This window comes from Mirounga angustirostris, unplaced genomic scaffold (genome assembly GCF_029215605.1).
Source record: "Mirounga angustirostris isolate CCGP_5_RB_7025 unplaced genomic scaffold, mMirAng1.0.hap1 SCAF_6, whole genome shotgun sequence".
Taxonomy (NCBI): Eukaryota; Metazoa; Chordata; class Mammalia; order Carnivora; family Phocidae; genus Mirounga; species Mirounga angustirostris.
Genome location: NW_026991714.1, coordinates 103826780 through 103852369, shown reverse-complemented (window position 1 = coordinate 103852369; position 25590 = coordinate 103826780). Strand labels below are relative to the sequence as shown.

At 42.0% G+C, this 25590-nt stretch overlaps 2 protein-coding genes across 6 annotated transcripts in view; one reads left to right on the top strand and one right to left on the bottom strand.

Annotated features, from left to right (window-relative positions):
- KAT6B (lysine acetyltransferase 6B) overlaps window positions 1-25590 on the bottom strand; it is a 181355-nt gene that overhangs the window by 110963 nt on the left and 44802 nt on the right. The window lies entirely within an intron of this gene.
- On the top strand, window positions 21390-23106 carry LOC123845601 (protein Largen-like). Its single transcript, XM_045876329.1, is given in 3 exon segments — window positions 21390-22143; window positions 22146-22292; window positions 23060-23106. Coding segments are annotated over 3 exon segments (948 nt in total).

Sequence of the window (25590 nt, the reverse complement as noted above, 5' to 3'; positions counted from 1 at the left end):
GAACACTGCCCAAGCCTGTGAGCTTGGAAAAGGACCCCAACCCTCAGATGAGATCACAGCCTGAGCCGACATCTTGATTTCAGCTCAGAACCCAATTAATCCATGCCTAGACTCATAACCTATGAAGAATGAGATAATAAATGTGTTGGTTTTAGCTGCCAAATTGTGGTGACTTGCTCAATACAGCAATTGAAAGCTAATACAGCAAATCTCCAGATAAGTTGGAAGTGCCCATCTAAACACTGTCCAGGACACAAGGGAAGGCATCCCTGTTCTGGTTAGATGCCATGCTCACTAATACAAGATTAGCTTCATACACAGGCTTCCCTTCACAGAAATAATATACTGACCATTCAAACTGGGAATCTTGGTCCTTGGGATAATTATTTCTCAGGCAAACAAATAAATACACTGGTCCCCTGACTTCATATATCCATTTCTTTAGCTGGGCTAATGTGAGTCTGTCCCTACAAGAGAGCTCTACCCTTACCATCCAGAGAAAATCAGGATATAATCTGACAAAGCTGAGAATCAGCCAGATCTGGAACTGTTATTAGTTTTCCACTGACACAAATGGTGGCTTAAAACAACACCCATTTATTACTTCACAGTTCCATAGGCCAGACATCCAGGCTTGACTAGGTTCTCTGCTTAAGGTTTCACAGAGCCAAAATGAAGGTGTTGGCTAGGATGGACTCTTATCTGGAGCCTCTAAGGAAGAATCCACTTCCAAGCTAAATTAGGTTGTTGGCAGAATTCAGTTCCCAGTGGTTACAGAACTGAGGTCCCCGTTTCTTTGCTGGTTGTCAGCTGGGGGAGTCACACTCAGCTTCTAGAAGCTACCTATGTTCCCTGGTACAAGTCCCCTCCATGTTCAAAGCCAGCAACGACACGTTGAATCGAATCCTACTCATGCTTTGAGTCTCTTTCTTCCCAGTAACCAGAACAAACTCTGTTTTTAATTGGCTCGTATAATTAGATTAGCCTACCTGGATATTCTCCCTTTTGCCATACAAGGAAATGCTATCATGGGAATGCTATCTCAACATATTCACAGGTTTGACCCAAACTCAATGGGTTACACAAAGGGCAAGGGTCATTTGCGGGGTCATTCTTAGAATTCTGCCCACCACACCAGACCATGGCAAATCTAACAAGATAACGAAGGCTACCCTGGGAGGGAGCCTGAAAGAGAAGAACTAGCCAGCTTCTTACAGAAGGCATCTCATACACCACATGGATAGTCGAAATTTGCATTCATCTTAAAGCAGTTAAGGCTATTTCCTTTACTGATGTATTTTGAGCACACAGAGAAATCACATTTAATAAAAATTAAGCAAAAAGCACAGACCAAATACTGGACAACCACTTACTATGAGGCACTATGTTAAGTATAAAAATATATATACTATGAAAATATATATGGGGCACCTGCATAGCTCAACTGGTTAAGCATCTGCCTTCAGCTCAGGTCATGATCCCAGAGCCCTGGGTTTGAGCCCCAAGTCCTGGGTTTGAGTCCCATGTCCCACTCCCCACTCAGCAGGTTGTCTGCTTCTCCTTCTGCCACTCCCACCACTTGTGCTCGTTCTCTCTCAAATAAAAAAATAAATAAAATCTTAAAAAAAAAAAAAAGATACATAATTCCTCTCAAAGGGATTGATAGTAATGCAAGTCCAAGAGAAGATAATATAAAATGACTAATGATGCCAGTCAGGAGTCCAAGAATTAATAAAATATTCACACCACACTGCAGAGCTTTTAAAACAACGCTTATAGCCAGAAGTATTCCTACAAATGTCACTGGTGACTAGTAGATATGAAGACCTTTAAAATATTACCAATATGAAGAAAAAATTGCCAATGTGATTCTAAATTTTAGGCAGTGTTTAATGTGTATACCATTTTTTTTAAAGATTTATTTATTTATTTGAAAGAGAGACAGACAGCAAGCAAGCACACAGAGGGAGAGGGAGAAGCAGACTCCCCACTGAGTGGGGAGCCCGATGTGGGGCTCAATCACAGGACCCCGAGATCATGACCTGAGGTGAAGGCATATGCTTAACTGACTGAGCCACCCAGGTGTCCCTGTGTATACAATTTTTATGTGTAAACAAGAAAAAAATATAAGAGGACATAAACCAAAGTTGTTAGCTATTTGAATAGTGGGATTATAGGACATTTTAACTATATTCTTATTAATACTTTCAATGTTCCCATTTTTTCAATAAGCAGGTAGCATTTTCATAACATGGAGGAATTTATATATATGCAAACAAATATTTATATTGAGCAAGTCATGGCATTTGGTCCAACCAATCTTTCTTTCAAGCCAAAACCTGTCCTGTACATAGCCCCTTGATCTAGAAAACACAGGCAGTTTTCATATAGCACAAAAAAGATTAGCAAGTAGAGGCCCCACTATCTGAAATCTGAACAAGAAAACAAACTTGTTAACAGCAAAAACTAGAGCTGAAACTAGTAAGGGCCACAATAAACTGACAGCACAGGAGAACAGAAATGATGAATAAACCAACGCTATGGGGGTAGAGGAAAAGCTACTGAGTGGAGAGGGAGGAAGCAACAGAGGAGAGCAGGGAGCAGAACAAGCCATGCGCAGAGGAAGGCAAAGACAGAAACCAGATGGGACGAGAGAAGAATGGATGGGTGGATGGGAGACAGACCAGCAGAGAGAAGGATGGACGGACAGATGAACAGAAAGCCAGAGCTAGCTAGCGCCCAGGTCTCCTAAGGTGCCTTTGATCTCTGAGAATTTTCCAGCCCTCCCTTTTTAATAAATGATTTTTCATTCCCTTAGACCAAAATGAGCCCAACTAAAATGACATTAAAAATATTACTTCTGGGGCGCCTGGGTGGCTCAGATGGTTAAGCGTCTGCCTTCGGCTCAGGTCATGATCCCAGGGTCCTGGGATCGAGTCCCACATCGGGCTCTCTGCTCCTTGGGAGCCTGCTTCTCCCTCTGCCTCTCTCTCTCTCTGTCTCTCATGAATAAATAAATAAATAAATCTTTAAGAAAAAAAAAAAAAGAAAAATATTACTTCTGTAAGGCTAAAAATTAAAATGAAAGACATGTTTTTAAAGGTCTTCTAAAAGACAATTTTTTAATTTAGGGGTTTTTCCCCCCCTTCTTCAAATCTAGTTCCTCCCAAAGGCTGGTGGGAATCTGGGAATCTCTGAATCTCCCCACCCCCAGCACTCATAAACAGAGCAATCCCAGCCAGAAAAGGATTTGCCTATTAGCCATGCTATCTCTACCAAGACAGCAGGCTTATTAAATTACAACTGTTTGAACAAGGTCAAGCGCTCAGAGTTTAATTCAAAGTGTTTCCAGGTATAATGCTGTCAGGTCAACTTAAACAAGCCAACAGAGGCTTGGAGCCTGATTAAATATTAAAACAGAATCTTTCACATCTGTTTTTACCCAAGGATGAAATTACTGTACATCACTTCAACCAGCTCATTAATAGACTATACACACATCTTGCCTCAAAGGTTACAGGAATATCAATGCTTCCGAGGCCTGCAGTGAAACCTGCTCACACAGCCAGAAATGAGGTCACTGCATACTTTACAGGACGTCAATACTTCTTTACAAAATGTGAGAGATAATCAGTTGGACATAAACACATTTTAAATTAAAGGCTGAAAACCTCCATGAAGTTAAGCCGGTTGCTTTTGATCTGAACCTTTTAATCATTCATTCAGTTGGCTTTGATAGGTAACTTGATAGCACATGTTGAGCAAAAATTTTGATTCAACAGTAATTATTTTATAAAATGGAAGGTTGGCACATCCAACTAGATGACGGCCAGGGTAGCTACATTTTTTTAACTTAAAAAAGCACACATATAAAAGGCACATATAATAAATACTTTAAAGCACAAACATTTGGGACACTCATGGTGCATTAGGTAAAAGAGCAGCTGCAGATTTGCTACTTTAAAAACTACTATACAGGGCGCCTGGGTGGCTCGGTTAAGCGACTGCCTTCGGCTCAGGTCATGATCCTGGAGTCCCAGGATCGAGTCCCGCATCGGGCTCCCTGCTCGGCAGGGAGTCTGCTTCTCCCTCTGACCCTCCTGACCCTCTCCCCCCCCCATGCTCTCTCTCTGTCTCTCTCTCTCTCAAATAAATAAATAAAATCTTCAAAAAAAAAAAAAAAAAACTACTATGCAACAGGGAATGACACCTGGACAAACAGTCTAGAATTACTTAGAGTGTTTCTGTGTCCCCCATACCCAACAGGTCTGTGTCATGGGTGATGGACAGGTCTGTGTCCCCTATAACTGACCCCAGTGAACAAGTTAAAAACTGCAGTACTATCTATGCCACCTATACTCTGCGGCTGCTGTGCACATTTCCTACCTTCTCCCCTTCCATTGGTACACCACCCCATTTCTTCTGGAGAGTGCCACTTCCATTCCCGGTCCTGGAGAGCTGTCACTCACAGGGCCCTCGGCCCCACCCCACCAAACAGACAAACCCCCAAACCACAGTCTGCAGGCCTCTGGTGACAGTGGCTGGTCTAAGGGTTGGGCACATGCCTCAGGCAGGTTCTTTCTGCATGTTTCTGTATGCATGTTGAGAGAGAAAGTCTTTGGTGGCTGGAATTGCTCACCTGGCAGGATGTATGGGCAGACATTTTGCCACCCCCAAGAAGAGAGCAGATACACAAATTACATATATAGAGGGAGCGGAGCTTAAAATGCAGAGAAACAGCCCTGACCACACCCTCTGAGCAACAGAAGTCAACTGAGCTTAGTCCACCCTCCCCTTTCTGTTTTGAATATTAGACATCTCTAGGTAATATTAGCATTGCTACTCTGACCCAAGGTACAGCTAAACGCATGCTTGCTCTAGGAAATCCTACCGATCTCTCTCTTTTCTTAGGTTCTACAGGACCTCAGCTCCTACAACATTACCTAGAGATTTTATCTTGCACTGCCTTTTTACGATTTCATGTGTATTAATGATTTAAAATTTTAAATTTCTTATTGCTGTATATTAAAAAGAATATAAAGGCTGCTTAAATCTAAGATATTTTAAATTATGTAGTTAGTTCAATATAGACTAGGATAGGCATAATAAATTCTAGCTATGTAATCTCTGACCAAAAATAAAGACACTGATATTAATGTGTTACTTGTGGAGTTCTGTTTCACAATATTGCCATACCTCATATATTCAGGTTCCTTTTCATGAAAAGAGATGATCACTCACTTATTCAGAAGAAGAGATCCAACTTCTCACCCAAAGAAGAGTGGTTACAGTGCAGAGATCCCTCGCAATAAAACCTTCACAATCCAATTTGAGGCTAAAGAAAAACTGTTCAAGAACCAGTTGTTGGATTATGGAATTTTAAAAAATCCATTTAGAATGATGATATATTGTCTAATTTAAGGAATAATCTGGGAGATGAAAAAATCAAAAGGTTCATTTTTTTCCCCCAAAGGTGTAATTACATTGGAAAATGAAGGTGACTATAAGTAAAGAATTGTTTTATGCTTCTTTATCTGCCACAGCACAGTAAATAACATTTTCAATGGAAAGACCACGGGATGGGGAGCCAGGAAACCAAGCAGGAGTTCTTGCTCTGCCACCAGCTGACCATGTGAAGATAAAATAGACAAAACTTCTCTTGAACCTGTTTTCTTAGCTGCACAAGAGTAATGCCCACCTTACCCACTATATAAGTGGGCAGAAGACCCACTGAAATGAAACCCACCGACACTTCAACATCTGAAAGCAATACACAAATAGAAGTTGCTGTCTAGAAAAAATAAATTAGTTAAGATCATGTGCTATGATCCTAATCCTCTTCCAATTTTGTAAATGAGAAAATAAAGCTCAAAGAGGTTAATCCTAACTTGTACAGAGCCACAGAGCCGGTACAAGACAGGTCTGTTCAGGGCCCACACTGTTCCCCATCAAAGCCCTGCCTTCAGTGACTACAAAGCAAGGAAGCTACGTACCTCCACTCACAAGGTTCCAAATTCTAGGTCACTTTGCCTGGTTTACAAATGCATTTCACATGTACTGAGAAAATAAAAGTTCTGTAACAGACTCTTTATTTTTTGTCTGTTTTTACTAAATACAGTTTATTACTGACAAAGAAAAGGTCCAGCAAATATCCATAAGGCCCTATTGTGTTTGGTTGAACAAAAAATTTTACAGTATCCATGCTAGGTTTGGTATGGTTAAAAAGCTAATTTAACATGGCAAAAATATCTGCAACTGAATTCTAGTTAACTTCCTATGGAATTTTCAAGTTCTAAGAAATAAAACAGTTCCCAAATTTTCAACTTTTGGAGCCAAAACTGCAACACAGATCCCTACTTATAGGTTCATAGTGTTCATTTACTGAATGTAAGCCATGATGAATATATTTACATTTTTAATAAGATGTATTTTTTATAGAAGTGCTGAAATTTCCTGACTAGTGATTTATATCATGACGTAAGTCGAAATCATTTAAAAATCAAGTCCATCTTGGATGAAGCTCATTGCTAAGACCCAAAATACATGCTCCCCACATCTTTTATCTTCTATAGGATGTGAGCAACATGCCTTGTTAGTAGGTAACAGAAAAAAAAAGACAGTCTCCAGGTGGTCATGACTCACTGGGTGTTCCCTGCCCACAAGGCCTAATAGAAGTTAAAGGAAATAATCAACCTCCTGGGCCAAGGGTGAGAACTATGGATGCCTGAGGTGGTGAGGGGGCTGCAGCACAAGGGCTACTAGACTGGGCCACCACTCTGGTGCACATTCTGATGATTTCTCAGACAGACATTTCATGTCTGTAGGGGTGAGGAGGAGAGGAGGAGGGAAGGTTCCCTGGTGTGTGTGCCACCGTGTCTATGCCTGGGCTTGTTGCAAGGGTGGAGAAGGATGCAGTGAAACCAGAAGGTTAGGCTGTGGAATTACAATAAAAGCATTCGAATACTTAGGAAAAAAGGCTTTTTGAATTCTTAAACCATTAAATTTAAACACCAATAGTTAATAAAATACAAAGTGATTTGTTTAACAGAACTCCAATACGGCGCAATCTTATACCATACACAAATTCATACTTGAACGATATAATCAAGCAGAGTAAACCATACTAAATGTAAAGTCAATAAATTCTTCTTTGATTGTTGAGCCCCACCACCACTACCAGAGAAGACTATAAGGAATTTAACAGAAGAAAATTAATCATCATAATACTTTGGTTCAATACTGAGCTACAGTGAAATAATCTGGGTATTAGTACAGTTTACTTGAAGTAAGATTTAAAGCAGCACATTTAAATGAAGCAGAATTCATTAAGCAACCTCTCAAAAGGATCATTTCCTCTAATTATTGCTTTTATAACAAAAGACAAAAGCAACCCAATGTAAGTTCATAAAATCCACAATTAGCTGCCTAAATCTTACCAGATAAAATTAGAAGAGAAAGGATATTTAGAAGCACAACTGGTATAAAGTTCTACTGTTCCTTTAAAAAAGGCATTTGCTCTTTCTTTCTACCCATAATCATTTGAAGTAGAGAAACATCATGGGCCAGATAAGGTGGCAGGTCCTCAGGAATTAAGGGGAAAAAGCAGAAAACCAAGCTGGATGCTCCAGCAGCTTAGACTGCTGGGGTGGCAGGGAGAGGGTTAGAAAAATCCTCACACTACCTCCAGACAAGTGTTCTAACATGAGCTGCATCTAAGAAGGTACGGGAGAAGGAAGCTGTGACTGACTGGTTGAGTGGAGAATCTCCACATTTAAGCCGTGTCTTCTAGGAGGAGAATGAGTCTAAAGTAAACAAGGTAAAACAGAGGGAAAGTAAGGCATTCCATAGCCCTTGCAGAAGAAACAACAGTGTGTGAAAGGGTACCCAGGATGAAACAGTATGTTAGGGAATCTGTGGACAGATGAGGAGTCGGGGAGAATAAGAAGGCATGATGACGGGGTGTACAAAGCTGGAAAGAAGATTATGAAGAGTGTTTCAAACTATGGAATTAGTTCAAGCTTTATGCCTTACTCAATAGGGCTCGCTGGTAAGATACTGAAAACCTGATCAAAATCTGTCATATTATCTACTAAACTTTTCAGTATTCCAAAGCATTTAGTAATTATACTGTTTTACCTGCAATATATAAAGGCAAAATGAAAAGGCAACCTATGAAATGGAAGAAAATATTTTCAAACCATATATCTGATAAGGGGTTAATTAATATCCAGAATATATAAAGAAATGCTACAACTCAACAACAACAACAACAATATGATTTTTCAAATGGGCAAAGGACTTGAAAATGGCCAGCATGCACATGAAGAGAAACTCAACACCACTAATCGTAAGAGAAATACAAACCAAAACCACAATGGGAAACACCCCCACATCCATCAGATGGTCTCTATCAAAAGTACAGAAAAGATAAGTGTTAGCGGGGATGTGGAGAAATCAGAACCCCTTGTGCACTGTTGGTGGGAAGGTAATTTCCTGTAGCCATTATGGAAAACAATATAGAGGTGTCTCAAAAAAAATTAAAAATAGAATTACCATATCATCCAGCAAGTCTACTTCTGGGAATACATCCAAAAGAAATGAAAACAGGATCCTAAAAAGGTTATCTGCAATACGTTCATTACAGCATTATTCACAAGAGCCAAGAGGTGGAAGCAACCCAAATGTCCATTAACAGATGAATGAATAAAAACTGTGGTATGTACATACACTGGAATATTACTCAGTCTTAAAAGAAGAAGGAAATCCTGTCATATGCTACAATATGGATAAACCTTGGGGATATTACGCTAAATGAAATAAGCCAGTCACAAAAGACAAATCTTACGTGATTCCACTTATATGAAATATCTATGGTACTCAAACTCTTAGAAAGTAGAATGATAAGGGGCTCCTGGCTCACTCATTCCGTAAAGCATGCAGTTCTTGATCTTGGGATCAGGAGTTCCTGCCCCATGTTCAACAGAGAGATTACTTTAAAAAATAAAAATATTAATGGGATGCTTGGGTGGCTCAGCTGGTTAAGCATCAACTCTTGATTTTGGGCTCAGGTCATGATCTGGGGGTCATGAGATGGAGCTTCTGGTTGGGCTCTGCACTCAGTGGGGAGTCTGCTTAAGATTCTCTTTCCTTCTCCTTCTCCCACCACCACCCCACACACGCTCTCTAAAATAAATAGATAAATCTATTTTAAGAAAAGATTTTAAAATGTACTATACTATATACCTTAACTTTAAAAATGGCTAAGATGGTAAATTTTATGTTTTGTTTTTCATCACTGTAAAACAAACCAATAACAAAAATAAAAAATTACAATTAAAGATTGCAAAGTTCCAGGCTAATTCATAAGAAGTCCCTAATGCCATTATGGGGACATGACCTGTATTGGCTGTACAGTAAGTTATCAAATTTACAAAGTGTTCTGCTTACAGGGGAATTTCAACTTTCTCAGATGACACAGTAATTGCCAGCAAGTTGTATGCCTCAAATCTGCAGGGTACAAAATAAATAAAACTGCACATAATTATAAGACCCAGCTCTAGTCAACTGGTGCTGAGATTGTTGACTGTGCCATCATGGAAGGATTTTTCAGGGTTCAGTAACTTACAACTACTGATTGGTAGATAGAATTTAAAAAAGAAATCATGATCTCAAGTGAATACAGCCAAACTTTCAGTTATTAAAAAGTCCAATCTAGGGCGCCTGGGTGGCTCAGTCGTTAAGCGTCTGCCTTCAGCTCAGGTCATGATCCCAGGGTCCTTGGATAGAGCCCTACATCGGGCTCTCTGCTTGGCGGGAAGCCTGCTTCTCCGTCTCCCACTCCCCCGCTTGTGTTCCCCCTCTCCCACTGTCTCTCTCTGTCAAATAAATAAATAAAATCTTAAAAAAAAAAAAAAAAAAAGTCCAATCTAGTCTAAATCAAAACTAATTTCATCCAATGTGAAGCTTTTCCCCTCAAACCAGCCGTGAGGCGAGGGAAGGGCTCAGAGAGTGAAAAGAGGCAAGTGTGAGGAAAAGGAAACAGAGAAGTCTATTCACTCGTCTATGGTCCCCTGGCCTGTAAAAGAGCTGCCAGTTGCAGGAGTTCAAATGCAGGTTCTCTCTAGTGTGACTCCTTCACTGGGACCCCCACGCTGCCTGATGAAGGCAATGGGGGCCCTTGGCTCATCTCTTACCACCTCCTCTCAGCTCCTGCTCCTGCAGTTCACCCACAGCCTCTTTCTGCTGGGGTCCTACAGCTGGCCGGGCAGGCAGTCCTTGCACCAGGGACAGTCTTTCAAGATGACTCACAGCTGCCCTCCAGGCAGACCTCCTAGCCAGCAGGAAATGTCAAGCCTTTGCCATCCCCTCTCTCTACCCCCACTCCAGTGTAGCTCCAGCCACAAGGCTGCTTCCCATCACTGTGTTCACAGACATCTCCAAACTCCAGGAGATTCACACTACAGTCTCAAGAATTCTTTCTTAGGATTCCATTCTAATCTCATACCAGCTTGGGCCTCTCTCAAATGTACTGCCGGGAGGATAAAGAGAGGAACTCACTTTCCCCAGGGAAGAGCATGTATACTCCCAGGAGTTCCTTGCATGGAATCCTTTCTAGTCTTCCTGACACAGCCTGGGTTATAGGGTGGAGTATGTAACAGTTGTTAGACGCCTCTGGCCACCTCTTGACAAATCCTGCAATGGATGTTTCTAGAGTCTCTCTTCAAACAATGTGGGTACTTACCACCTACTGGCAACAGCTCTGGGAGCTGGGTCAAAATTTTAGACAACAGGAAAACTCCCATTTAACCTACCGTAATATATCTGTATAGTAACAGGAGAGAAAAACCATTAAGACTCCATCCAACTGAGGTACACTGTTATCAGGTGCCCAAGGGTACCTTCGCAAGGCTTAAAATTCTTCAGAGGACAGTCTGAAATTCAGCTCTATTAAATATTCAAATAACAGCACAAATAAGCACAGAAGACAGCAACACTACTGAACGCAAACTGTTGGCTGGCAGGCAGTGTGACCGTGCTGGAAGTTCTGATGATGTGCACAAAGGGGCTATCAGAGCAAAACGCACTTAAAAGTAAACACTGTTATTAGCACTGATGTGTGCAACTAAGACTATCCAGGAAGGAAATCTTGGTAATTTTTGTAACTCTGCCACTACTAACTGTCCCTGCATTTTAGAACATTCTCTCCAGACTCAAACTCCAGGGTAAGAGCATTCAGCAGGCTGAGCCTAAGTAGTGAGCCCACCCCATAATTCCCAGGAGGAAAGAACAGGAAATACTCATTAGGCCTAAACTGGTTTCCAAGCAGAAGGTAAACCCTACCAAGGCCCACCAGTGCATAATTATACAGTGGACATCTTCCTTAAAGAAGAACTCAGAATGTTAAGTCGAAACAATACTAGCAATGACAAACGATGTTATTTCTGGCAGTCCACATTACATGCCAATATCATTTCGTCTAAAATATAAGTTATAAAAGCGTATCATCACCACAATCTGCCATCATCCGTCAGAGCCATCAAAAAATGAAAGCTCCCAGAAGGGCTAAGATCATTAATGCAATGCTGATAACAAAGACACCAGGAGATTGTTTTTTTATGTCATATCATGTTAATTGTCATGTTTAAATTTGTAAATTGTTGCCTGTTTAAAAATCCATTTACTAAAATAATAAATAATGCATGTTGTGACATATTAGTGAAATTATTTTTTAAAGCATCACAGGCACAGATGAATAACCATTTCAGTGCAATTGCTTGTACCATTCAGGGAAAAACAAGAGGATCTGATTAAGTTACATCACGGGAGAAAAAGCAAGGCTTGCTACCACATTTCCCTACTGCAAATTGACCCTCGACATTTCAGATTCCTAAGGTCAGCTCAGCTCAGCAAGGCACCTGGGGAGCCAAAGCCAGAACTTGAAGCGGTAGCATCGGCTAACAAGGAAGTTGAGCTGGCAATGGAAAGGTGGCCAGGTTTAAAAGAAAGGCTGTAAGGAATTGCCAGGACAAAAGATTTTCCAAATCATGCTACAGGAAAGAGAGCAAGGATCACGGCTTTGCGGTCTCTCATGAACTTTATTCCATAAATCTTTCATGTTGAATTTCACCTCTTCATGCAGAACCCAGTTCTTGACTTTCACTGGATAAGGATAAATACTAGCATCTCCTTTGAAAGTGAAGTGGTTTATTTGTAAATGCTGCCAGGCAGAGAGCAAAACCAGAGTGTGCAGCACAAATGTAATTTTTTTTTTAAATTTATTTGAGAGAGAGAGAATGAGAGACAGAGAGCACGAGAGGGAAGAGGGCAGAGGGAGAAGCAGACCCCCCGCTGAGCAGGGAGCCCGATGCGGGACTCGATCCCGGGACTCCAGGATCATGACCCGAGCCGAAGGCAGTCGCTTAACCAACTGAGCCACCCAGGCGCCCAGCACAAATGTAATTTTGAAATTCAGCATTTTACGTGCAAAAAAACTCCTATGTTCTACAACAAACTTTTAACACAAGATTTAAACCCCTATCATAAACCCTTAGAAAATAAACTTGAAGTGACTGAATTAAATAAAAGTCAAACCAATGATGTTATCAAAATACCTGGTAACCAAAAGATTAAACAGAAAACACGAGCCTACTGAGTCAAGGTCAAAGTCCCAAATCTGACATTCTCAGCTCTCTGCGGTCTGCCCATAAGCTACCTTTTTAAATCTTACTTCCTACTGCTTCCCTTTTGTACACCTGGTTCTATATACCTGTTTGTGCGCCTGGACCAAGGAAACTACTTACTGCTCGCAGTTCCTCATATTCTTTTGTGCCTTCCTTCCTTTCCTTTGCAGCCCTCCTTAAAAAACACAGGTCCAAATTCTACCACCCCAAATGACATCTTGGCCAAAAAGTCTCCCTAGATTTTCCAAGGGCTGCTCTCGCCTTCCTCTGGCTCCCCCAGCTCTGCCTGTTGTCTTACAATAAACGATCGTCATCTTTGGTGACAGTGTCACTACTAAACTCTCAGTGTGTATCTTCACAATGCAGCACTCACTTATGGAGAGACACCCACACTACACCCTGTTTACATACAAGGATCCCAGGGTCCAGCCCCCAGAGCAGAGCAAACCCAACATCCCACCTATGGTAGGTCATCTCCTACCTGCCTCATTACACCGCTTGGATGTAAAAGCCCATTTACTCCTTTCGCTCTTCAGACTAAGGCTGTTTTCTACCCGGACAATGCATTCTCCTTTCAATGTTGTTTGGTAATGTTCCTTGGTTTGACCTATTTTCTGCCTCACCATAGGATTCCTTCATCCAAAGAGCAGATGGGATACCACCGACCAGGTTTGCCCAGTAGGTGGATGGGTAATTGCCCAGTAGGTGGATGGGTAACCCGGCAGTAATTACCTTGGGTTAACCAGGCACTACCTTGTAGACTGAGGCCTTCAATCTCTTCACACAGACAGGAAAGGTTACAATGGGATGACTGGCCCTGGTCTCTACAGAGTCCTGTTGCCCCTTTTCTTGGACCTCAGCACACAATTCTCTCCCATTGAAATCTTTACAGCTATTTAACTTCTTAATGGAGCTGAACAATCTCTCAGTCATATGGGCATTAAAGTTCTCAGAAGCAGCAGAATATCAAGTATAATGGCAGAGGTAGAGAGAAATAGCTCAGAGAAGTGAATTCATTTTCATCATTAAAAGAATTTTAGGGACGCCTATGTGGCTCAGTCAGTTGGGCGTCCAACTCTTGGGTTCACTTCAGATCATGATCTCAGGGTTGTGAGATCAAGCCCTGCATCGGCTCTGTGCTCAGTGGGGAATCTGCTTGAGATTCTCTCTCCCTCTCCCTCTGCCTCTGTCCGCACCCCCACCCCCACCCCCCACTACGCATGTGCTCTCTCTGTCTCTCAAGAAAGAGGCTCAGTAGGGGCTCCAGGATCATGACCTGAGCCAAAGGCAGACGCTTGACTGACTGGAGCCAACCCTAAATAAATCTTTTCAAATAATACAGATGATATGATGGAGTCAATCTCTACTGTCATCTCCTCAATCCCATCCCAGTCCTTCCTTTGAGTCCTTTATCAGTGCATTTATGTATCATCTGCCATTAAATCTAGTATCACTTATAATACACATTATTCTTCACCAAGAAAGAAAGAAAAAAAAAAGTTTAACTATTAAACTATGCCAATTGTTAGATACACTGATTTTAGAAATTCTAACATGTGAAAAACATGTTTTAGAATCCATGATATATATAGATTTCATATGCACAACACATACAGAATCTACTAAATGAAATACATACAGAAATACATCTAGTTTTGAGGAGATTTTTTACACAAATTGTGACAATTTTATCATTTATTTTTCTCAGTAAAAGTGTATCAGGGAGAGTTTCCCACATCAGTTGCTACAGATCTACCACATTTTTTAAGGTGCTGCATAGTATTTCATATGCGAGCTGTACTGCTGTGCATTCAGTTATTCCACAGTTTACCATTACTAACAATAAAGGGATACGAGTGTACACGTGGGTATCTTTGCTAGACACAGAATTACTGAATCAAAGATATCTGACCTTTTTTTCATAGATAGTGCCAAACTGCCCTCCCAAAAAGGTCTGAACAATTTATACATTCACCATATGTGAATGATACCCATTTTTCCTCTGTTGCCAAAACAGATTATTAATCTTTTTAATTCCTGCCAATCTAATGGGACAAAATCATACCTGATTATTTTGCAGATGGTTCCTTATAGTCTCTGTATTCATCCTTTGTCTATTACACATGGCCTATTTTCTCCCAGTCTCCCATTTGTCTTTTAATTATATTTGCAGTTTTGCCTTTAGTGATACAGACATTTCAAATCTTTAAAAAGTCAAATTTACCCATCTTTTCCCATCTGTACCCATGATTACTTACTTTTGGAAATATTTTCTTCTAATAGTTAACCCATTCTTTGCAAACGCCACTGATGTTCTGGCCTGGCTGTGCTTGGAGGGAGATGGGATATCCTTCCACAACCCTCACACTGGAAAATTTCCACACAGTTATCCTGAGCCCACCTCTGAAAGGGGCAGGTGCCAGTCAGGGCCCTGCCAGCCTGTGGGCACTATTTCAGGAAAGACTGGCCAGTTCCCTTCCTTAATGGCTGAAGCAGAAGCCTAACCCATTCCAGGCTATGTGTGCCAAACCATTCCAGGCTACATGTGCCAACCTAGTCAGGCTGACATCATGGCCCAAGGCCAGAGACCAAGGCCCCAAGCACACAGACAGGCGAGCATCCCACTATCCATGGCTGAGTTCTGAGCCAGGAGTGTCTGGACACCTCGTGTGAAGACTGTCAACCCATCTCCCCGTTCTCCCTCAGTCCCAGCTGTAACAGACTGCCTGAAGAACTGCATCCCTGACCTGGCAAAAACAAACCCCAGCACACTGGGTAACTCTGCTGACTCAATCCTGATGGTCCCAGCTGCCAAGACACAAGTCCATGTGACACAAGTCCCCTGTCCCCGGCAGCCAAGGAGGAAAGCCTGGCTCTTCCCACTCCACATCTGCACCAGATCAGATCAGTAATTCCTCTGCTTCCAGCTCACCACTGTTTACACGGTCTCCCTTTCTTACTCCATAACCTACTGCTCCAGCCTGTCTGAGCTTCACCCTTCAGGCTCTCATGACTCACCCAACTGCCAGAAAGAGGGCCCAAGGACAGTTAGGTTCCGAGTTCCCTGACTCCAAGCAGCGTTAAGTGAGCTGTGGTTAGTGGCTCAGTGGGTAACAGACTGGTGGGCACACACACCCCTCTGCTGTAAGTTCATGATTTATTTAGCTAAAAACACAGAACTTAGTGAGCAAGTAAGGTGGCTGTACAAGTAGGAGCAGATGCGGCCTGTTTTTCTGTGGCTTTTCCTTGGCCCTTGGGTTTCCAAGTAAGAACATAGCCAAGTGAACTCAGGTGGGGTCTTACCAGTTGGGAGAAAAAAATAAATAAAAGAAAGCTGAATTCTTACTGTGACTTTTAAAATCTGGCTTGCCCAACAATCTCTATACTTCTGTTTAAGGGAATATTTATCTCCATTAGACAGTCCTGGTTGCTGAGCCAAACTCAGCATTATCAAGAATTCGTCCTCACCTCGGTGAGGGGGAGTATGGATGGGGAACGGTCCATGTTCAAGGCCTCTCCAGCATTCCAGAGCCCAGGGAAAGTTCATCTCCCAGAAGTGGGGCAGACCTGAGGGGCCTGCTCAAACACATGTGGAACTCAGCAGAGCTTCTTGCGGCACACACCTGAAGAAATCCCAATCCCGCCTCAACCCTCTCGCGACTGAAATCAAACTTGCACGTCGAGCTGATATGCAACTCTATGTTCTGGGATATAAACAGCGCCTCCTTGAGCCCCAGCCCGCCTGCAAAGCAATGAAGCCAAATCCTGATGATAATGCCCCACTTGGCATTCTGTGCTCTACAAGGGCAGAGCTCACCCGTGCACCTATCAAAGCCTCTGGAGGAAAACTCAAATAGAAAGCTCCTCGAGGGGATGACCTAAGTTCCACTCAGCTTCTAGCCTCCATATTTAGCATACTTCTTTATACACAGGAAATATTTTCCAAGTATTTGTTCAACTCATTATATGGAATTATTTTTGGAATGGATACTTGCCTTCTCTCCAATATATTTAAGTCCAATAAACTCACATCTCTGTTAAAGAAGTCTCTCTCCATGGCTAATACCAATACTATCCATTATCAATTTCAAATTTAACCAGCCTCAACTTCCCAACCAAAAACAAGGAAATTTGAAATTCCAGAACGCCATTATACTAAATGGAAGTTTTTCTACATGTTCTAGATCTCTGCTATCCAATATGGTAACCACTAACCACATGCGACTATTTAAATTTTAATTTTAAAGAAAATCTAAAATTTAATTCCTCGGTCTCACTAGCCACCTTTTAAGTGCCCAACAGCCACATGCGCCTATCTTACTGAACAGTGTAGATACTGAACATTTCCATCATTCTTTTGCTCTAGGCGCATTATAAATCTTAAGAATCAAAGAATTCTTAGCTTGTAGCCAGTATCAGATCATCAAAGTGCCATAATTAAATTTAAAAATATACTGCTCCTTTAATTAAAACAGAAGGAAACACTCTCACTGATGAGTAGAGAGCTTTTATAATAATAGATTTGCCTCATCACAATGAAAAATTTAAATGCAGCAAAATTCTCATCTATCTCTGGTTGCCAAAATTAATATGCTATGCAGAGGGCAATGCATACTTGGAGTAGCATGAATCCTCTCTTTGGACAGTTAAGACTTCTGGTTAATGGTCATTTAGGCAGCTCAGTCCTAGGCTGAGTAGAGTGTGCAAACATCTAGAAAATGTTCAACCCAGGGATTTCAAAATGTATGCATACAAAACCAAAACATCTAAGTCTTTTAAAAGCTCAAAAGTTGAAGCTAAGGGAAAGGGTGCCATGAATACGTTAAGAAATTATGTAAATTAGAACAAAGGAAGACTCTAGGTGGATGATCCTCTCTCCCTGTCCCCACTAAATGCCAACATGCCTTAACAGATAAACACACATACAGGGAGTTAAAGTAAAGGGATCTTCTATTTCTTTTATAGACTTCTAGGACATCGAAACTTCAAGGTAAAAGGCCCAGGCAGCAACGTTACAGCTCTGGAATAAAAAATATTTTCCCCCACAGTGAAGCAATGAGAGGGATAGTAAGTGTGCAATGAAAAATAAATCAAAACCCAGATGGATAACGATGTACAGAAGGGGAAGCCTGGGGGTAAAACACAAGGTAACTTATCCAGGAGTGTCAAGGTATAAAACAATGCACTGGAGTCTGAATTTTACATATTTTTGTTAAGTATTTGTGATGTTCTCACTGGGTTGTCCACGACACTGTACAATGTTAAGGTTTTTTTGGTTTGTTTGGTTTTTTTAAAGATTTTATTTATTTGAGAGAGAGCGAGCGAGCACAAGTAGGCATAGAGGCAGGCAGAGGGAGAGGGAGAAGCAGGCTCCCCGCCGAGCAGGGAGCCGGATGTGGGGCCCGATCTCAGGACCCCGGGACCATGACCTGAGCTGAAGGCAGCCGCTTAACCGACTGAGCCACCCAGGCACCCTAATGTTAAGGTTTAATTGCCCAAGGTCACTCATCAGTTACCACCTGAGAATGTGTTCTACCTGAAGGACCACCCCAGCGGGTCACAAACAACTCTACTTTGTTTTCAGCTCAGTTTTATGCTGGATTCTAAGGCCTACGACATCCTACTAATGTAAAGGTCAAAGGAAATACATCCCTAAAATATTGCCAGGAGGACAGCTAGAGATACTAGGGGTGACCAACAATTCGGAGCTTAGTGATGTCAACTTTTAACTTTCATCTCACCCTTTCCCCTCCACACTATCTCCTGGTCCTCAAACAGTGATCATCCTTTTATACCTGACTCCAGTGTCCTTGAAAAGCTATTTATCATCATGAAATCAAACTGTATTTTCTCCTTTGGGAACACACATGCTGTATGACAAGACAGGAAATCCTTAGACCATGATGGGTAGAACCATATTAGACTTACATACTGACCTTGACTTTACTGGAAAATTTCAAGTGGTAAAAATTTCATCAAGGTAAGAGAGGAACAAATGAGAAACATTTTTTCCTCCACTTTAAACATTCATTATTTCAATTCTGTTGTCAACTGTTTGTAATAGTTTTATAAACTCTCAGGAACTCAAGAGAAAACAGTGCATGAGTCACTCTCCCAACAGCATATAAATGATGAAAAATATATTATCATATGCACACTATCATTCATGGAAATTTTTATTTAGCTGTTTTTAATAAAAACCCATATGATCAACAAAGTATATATTAAGCATGTTACAGATTCTAGCACAGATTTCTTGAAATTCAGAGGAAAAGTATGTGGACCAAAAAGCATTAATATATCAACCTTCAGAAAAGAGGCTTAAAAGATTTAAAATATCAAAAACAAAATGTTAAATAAAGGCTTAAAATATTAAAAAGAAAATTTTTAACTAGAATTTATCAGATTTACTAAAAAATGTCTTCATTGAGACATTAGAGAAGAAATTAACGTTTTAAACAAAGACAATTTTTTAAAGTAAGCACTCTTACAAAATGTTTATCTAACAGAATCCAGGCATTCTGGCTACAGCATCTCTATTGACATACCTAAAAAACCACAAATTACTATGAAATAGGTCTGGAAACATGTGGCCCACCTAGAAAAAAAGGTCTTTAACAAAGAAAGAATTCTTTCTAAATTACGTCGGTACTCACGAGGTAGAACAACGGGTTATAGATGCACAGTGTTGGTCACATACTAAGTAATGCCTTTACTAATAAAAAAGTATGTCCGAATAGCACACGTTTGTGGGGGTTTTTTTGTTGTTGTTGTTGTTGTTTTTTACAGAACTTAATCATCAGAGGCTAAAACTGAGAGGCATAGGGACTAGTTCCAAGATACCAGATAAGAGGATGGCTACAGAATGAAATTATCGTTAAATATTAACTAAAACTCAAACATGCAAGAAAATATTAAATATGTATTACAGTTTTAGGATGAGGTTAAGGAAAAGAGGCAGTGAGCCAGGTTCCTATTACATTAAGAGGAATCTCTGTTCAAAACAGGGAAGGGAGGACAGCAGAGGAAAAAGAGTCAAGGATCCTCCTGACTCCTGGGGGCCCAGCAGACACATCCAGCCCAGGACTCAGCTTCAGGTAGAGGGGTGGGGAAGGGAAAAAAGGTTCTTATTCTCCAGACCATGTCACCCATGAAGGGTCTACTTTCAAGGTCAACCTCAGCAGGAAGCCTGGCATCAGGAGGGCCTCTGGTGTCTAACAGTCTACCCCACATGTGTGCTAGCGAGTGCATACCTACAACATAGGGTTTAACACGTATACCTGCCGGAGATAACATACAATTCTTTTCAGTATAATCAGTCAATTAATCAGAAGTACTACAGAATCAATTCCAGGCTGCTGTGAGCAAAGCCCCCTAGAGTTGGGTACTGTTGTAGCCCCAAGACATCTGGTCAAAATCTCACATGCACTAAGCAGCAACATGGAGTTCCACTTCCAATCTGCTCCATTTTATTATTTATTTCTCATTGTAAATTATTAAAATATTATTTAATAGTTTAGTCATTACTTTGTATAATTTTTAATTAAGTTGCTCTCATATTATTAAATTATTATTTTTTCAGTCTTTGTAAGCCTAGTGAAGGTAGCCCCATCCTCAAGAGATGACACATTTACCAAAGAGAATAGGACAGGACTAAGATGACAATCATCCTGGTTTTCCTACAGACTGTCCAGGTAATGGCACTGAAAGTCCTACATCCCAGGAAATGTCTCAGTCCTAGGCAAACCAGGACACCCGTCACTCCCAATAAGATCCAGAAGTTGGTAACTATACCAAGATAATATTGCCCTAAGAAGAGTAGATACTATGTAGACTGATATAAACCCACTCCCACCACCTTCTCCTTTGCATTCTAACCAAAAAGACTGGAAAGCTAAATTCTTGACCTCCCTGACTACCTGCAGCTAAGGGATGGCCATGTGACTCAGCTCAGGATAATGAAATAAGAAGCCCCTGGTGGGAAGGGGACTGCCTTATTTCCTGAGTAAGGAAAAGCCTCACCAGGAGAAAGCTTTTGCTGTTACCCTTGGCCCATTCCCTCTGTTCCCTGCTGGAACAAAGAAGTGATGCCTAAACACAAAGAAGTTACTTTGTGAGAAGAGTGCCTGGGTGGCTCAGTTGGTTAAGCATCTGCCTTCGGCTCAAGTCATATGATCCCAGGGACCTGGGATCCAGTCCTGGTCAGGCTTCCTGCTCAGCAGGGAGTCTGCTTTGCCCTCTGCCCCTCCCCCTGCTCATGCTCCCTTTCCCCTTCTCTGTCTCTCTCTCTCAAATAAATAAAATCTTAAAAAAAAAAAAAAAAGAATTTACTTTGTGAGAGGGAGATGAGCATGAGAAAAACCTCTATGCTAAAGATGTTGAAGCAGAGACATGCAAAGGCCCTGAGTCTGGACGGCACTGTTGCAGCCTCGGAGTTCCTCCCCAAGACTGCTGCAAGAGACAAAGGACTCGGGCGGGAGGAGGCTGCAGCCCCGCGCCGAGCACAGTGTCTGGGGGAATTGGCAGCATCACGGTGCGGCCGCCTAGCCGAGCGCAGAGCGCAGAGCGCAGCCACCCGCCGCTGCCCAGGGAGCGTCCAAGATGTGGGGGGATCGGGGCGGCAGCGGCCGCAGCAGCGCCAGGGGACAGGGGCGCGCAGCAGCCTCCGCTCACCTGCCTGTGCTAACCTGCCTCCCCTGCCCCCACAGAATGTCAGCCAAGTCCAAGGGGACCCCCTCCTCGTCCTCTCCAGCCGAGGGACCGCCGGCAGCCTCCAAAACCAAGGTGAAGGAACAGATCAAGATCATCGTGGAGGATCTAGAATTAGTCCTGGGCGACCTGAAGGACGTGGCCAAGGAACTTGAGGTGGTTGACCAGATTGATACCCCGACCTCCGACCTGCAGCTGGAGGATGAGATGACCGAGAGCTCCGAAACAGACACCCTGAATAGTAGCTCCAGCGGCACAACGGCCTCCAGCACCGAGAAGATCAAAGTGCAGGCCCACGCATCCCTCATCAAGCCCCCAGTACACCCGTTTGCTATCCTCACCGTCCTGAGAAAGCCAAACCCTCCGCCGCCTCCCCCGCGGGTGACCCCTGTGAAGTGTGAAGACCCCCGGAGAGGGGCGCCGACGGTCAATCCCGTGAAGACGAATGGCATCCTCCTGCGAAATGGAGGCTTCCCCGGGGCACCCAACAAAATTCCAAATGGAGACGTCTGCGGCATACCCGCTGGTACCTTGGACAAGGCTCCCGGGCGGCCTCTGAAGCACAGACCTGAAAAAGACAGGTGCCCCCAGGCAGGGCCTCGGGAACGAGTTCGGTTTAATGAAAAAGTGCAGTACCATGGCTACTGTCCCGACTGTGACACCCGGTATAACATAAATAACAGGGAGGTCCAGTTACACAGTGAACCTGTCCACCCACCGGAAAAGCTTCCTCAGGTAGACCCCCCCTCCACTCCCCCCCTCCTTTTCCACTGGAAAACGGGGGGGGGGGGGGGCGCGCTAAGAATCAGAGTTTCCCCCCTCTCAGACCTGCAACTGTGCCTCCTCCCACTGCACCAAAACCACAGAAGACAATCTTGAGGAAATCAACCACAACAGTGCGATGTATGCCATTTCCAAAACCTTTTGGTTTTTTTTTTTATTTCTATATTATAAACATAAAATAATAAGTAATGAGCACTTTCTACTCAAGCAATAAAAAGCCCAAATATATTTTAAAAAGAAAAAAAAGAGACAAAGAACTCCCATGTGTTCAATCTCCACCGAAGCTCCCCATTATCTGAGGTGAACATATCCCTAACTTATATTAATTGTGAGACTTTTTAAGAGTCAGCAGGCCGGGGTGCCTGGGTGGCTCAGTCGTTAAGCGTCTGCCTTCGGCTCAGGTCATGATCCCGGGGTCCTGGGATGGAGCCCCGCGTCGGGCTCCCTGTTCGGCAGGAAGCCTACTTCTCCCTCTCCCACTCCCCCTGCTTGTGTTCCCTCTCTCGCTGTGTCTCTGTCTGTCAAATAAATAAATAAAATCTTAGAAAAAAAAAAAAAGAGTCAGCAGGCCACTACTGGCTTAAAGGTACTCATAGTAAACAAAAGAGTAAACTTCTTTTTTTTTTTTCCCAGCAGGTATGTATATTTTACCAAGGAAAACAAGGCGGGGGGGGGGGGGAGGCTCAGGGATGAATAAGGCTTGGGTCAGACAGGGGTAGGGGTGTTTGCTGGGTATACATCTGGGTAATTTTTTGAAAGCTGAAAGGTGAATAGTTTGTTTTCCATGGTCAGGAAACAGGTGTGAATCACAAAACGGCCTCTTCAAAATGTCAGGTAGTTTCTTGGAGATATTCTGGTTTGAACTAACAAATGCTTTTCTTTTGAAGCTTCGATAGATACTAATCTTTCCACTTTGCAGATGAGAAGACTGTGACTTCAAGATAAAGTAGAAGGCCCAAAGTTACAGAGTTCAAAGGTGGAGGAGCCAGTATCCAAATCTAGCATCAGCCCAAAGACTTCCCCTGCCTCTGGCCCAGGGATGCAGTGCATGGACTAGAAAGCCCTGAAAGGTGCATCACTCAGTCTAAATGAGGAGAGGGCATGTGGAGGCTACACAGTGGCACATAAAACTTCATCATGATTTCTTAAAAAAAAAAAAAAAAAAAGCTTTTTAGACAAGTTTGATTGTACTGTAAAGAGGATTTACTCTTAAAGACTTAAAGATCTGTATGTATTAGATAATGAGGTACCATGTGGTTAGAAGTAAAATTTCTGTTAAGATATTTACTGACACAGAGGGCTAGCTGGTGTCCAGTTAGCTCAGTTAGAATGTGGCAGGTACGCCAACATCGTGGGTTTGGTCCCTGAAACAGCCCGAGAGAGTAGCAATTTTCATATTTAATAAAAATTAATTTTTAAAAAAGATACTTACCAATACAATTATTACTTAAAGGGAACAAAATGAGAAGTAAAACGAACAGGCCCCCTTCCTCGACTACTCCTTGAATGTCGGTATTCCCAGAGACCGGTTCTCTTCTCCGCAACCATCATCCCTCACGGACTCCTGGATCTCATCCCACACAATTTAGATTAGAAACGTGTCTGCATTTTGATCCATCCTCTCAACCCACGCAGATACTGCTCTACAGCGGTTCTCCCTTACCTCACTTAGCATCTCAATCCCCCATCCCACAATCGATGTTTCACGCTTCTACCTGTTTTGTACCTAAAACATAAATCTTTCCTCCTCTTCTTAAAAGCCCACTTACAGAGTAAGGTCCAATTTTTTTTTTTCCTGGACACAACTCTACCATCTTCACAGCTTCATCTCCCACACGCTTCCCTGAGCCATACACTGCTCCGCCGTCCGCTACTTACCATTGCTCATACATGCAATCTGGATCACACTTCCAAAACTCTGGGCTTGCTGTTCCCTCTGCCTAGAAATGCCCTCCCACTTTGGGGCTATCTGGTGCACTTTGATACTAACTTGCAACCTAAAAGTTCCTCCCTCTGCAAAGCCTTCCCCCACAAAACAAAATTCTCCTCCTTTGTGCTCTCAAGGTAATTCGTTCACTACAAACTCAGGCACTCAGTACACATTAGCATTAGCTGTATGGTTCGTTACTGATGCACCCACCCTACTAGACCCCAGCTGAACACCCTACTATACCCATATTGGTACTCAGTGAATAAATATGGAATATCAGATGAAATACTGACTGTAAGTGAACCCCATGAATCCTTTTAAGGGAAAGAGTTCTCTTACTCATTTCTATATTCCTAACACGAGCGAATCTGAGACGCCCAATAAATGTTTGCTAAACTTATTATCAAAACCCCTTACAAAAATGTCTCCATTGGGGCACCTGGCTAGTTCAGTCTGTAGGGCATGAGACTCTAATTCTCGGGGTCATGAGTTCAAACACCATGTTGTGCGTGGAGCCTAATTAAAATTAAATGAATGAGTAAATACATAAAACAAACACACCTCCATTGAGTAATGATTTACTGTCACCCCTTTCTGTGAACTGAGAAATAGCATCATTCAAGGAAACTTCAATACATGTATTTCTGACTTGTCTGAAATTTTTATATAAACAGCACACATTATTTTTACAATCAGGTATTTCCCTTTCGGGGAAGAGGAGAGAGAAGAGTAGGAAGAAAGACTGTCAAATGGTGTTACTCATTGTTCACTATATAGGATTAGAATCCAAAATAAATTGCCTTTAAATTCAGAAAAATCAGGGGGAAAATTCTCTCTTCTCAAACTTCTATGCTTCCCTGTCTGAGGATGAAAATCTTAAAAACCACATCACTCTCTTTTCTCCTTAGCTTCTAGGATATTTAGAACTAAATTATTCATTCTAGACACAGGGTTTATCTGTTCCTTCAGCTTATTTTTGATGCTTTGAAAAACAGATTAGTATACTAAATATATTTTAATAACCTTAGGGACCTAAAATCATTTTGGGATGCAGGCAAAGTATAACCATCATGTAATGGCTGAAATTAGGCAGAGCCACTTAATGCAGCTTGATCAAAACTGCACTAAAGCCTTGAAAAAAATTATTTATCTCTGAAATCTTGGCAAAATCATCCCCCCTTTTCTAAATTATTTCCCAATGCATTTTAACTAGCTCTTTCATTTTAATTGGGATCTTTAAACCATTACATATTTAGGCATCATTTAAAATCTTCCTTTATACAGCATTAGACGGCCCATACTGACACACAAAGCCTTAGCTCTACATTATTCTGTTCCCAGAAACCCTTGTGGTTGGCTTAATTTTGCCTTGGAATAAAAGGTCTACTTAAATTGAGAAATAATTCTGTATGATAACTACAAAAGCAATAACTCCTCAAAATAAAATTCTGTCTTGGTACTTAAGAGATGCCACAAAATAGTACTACA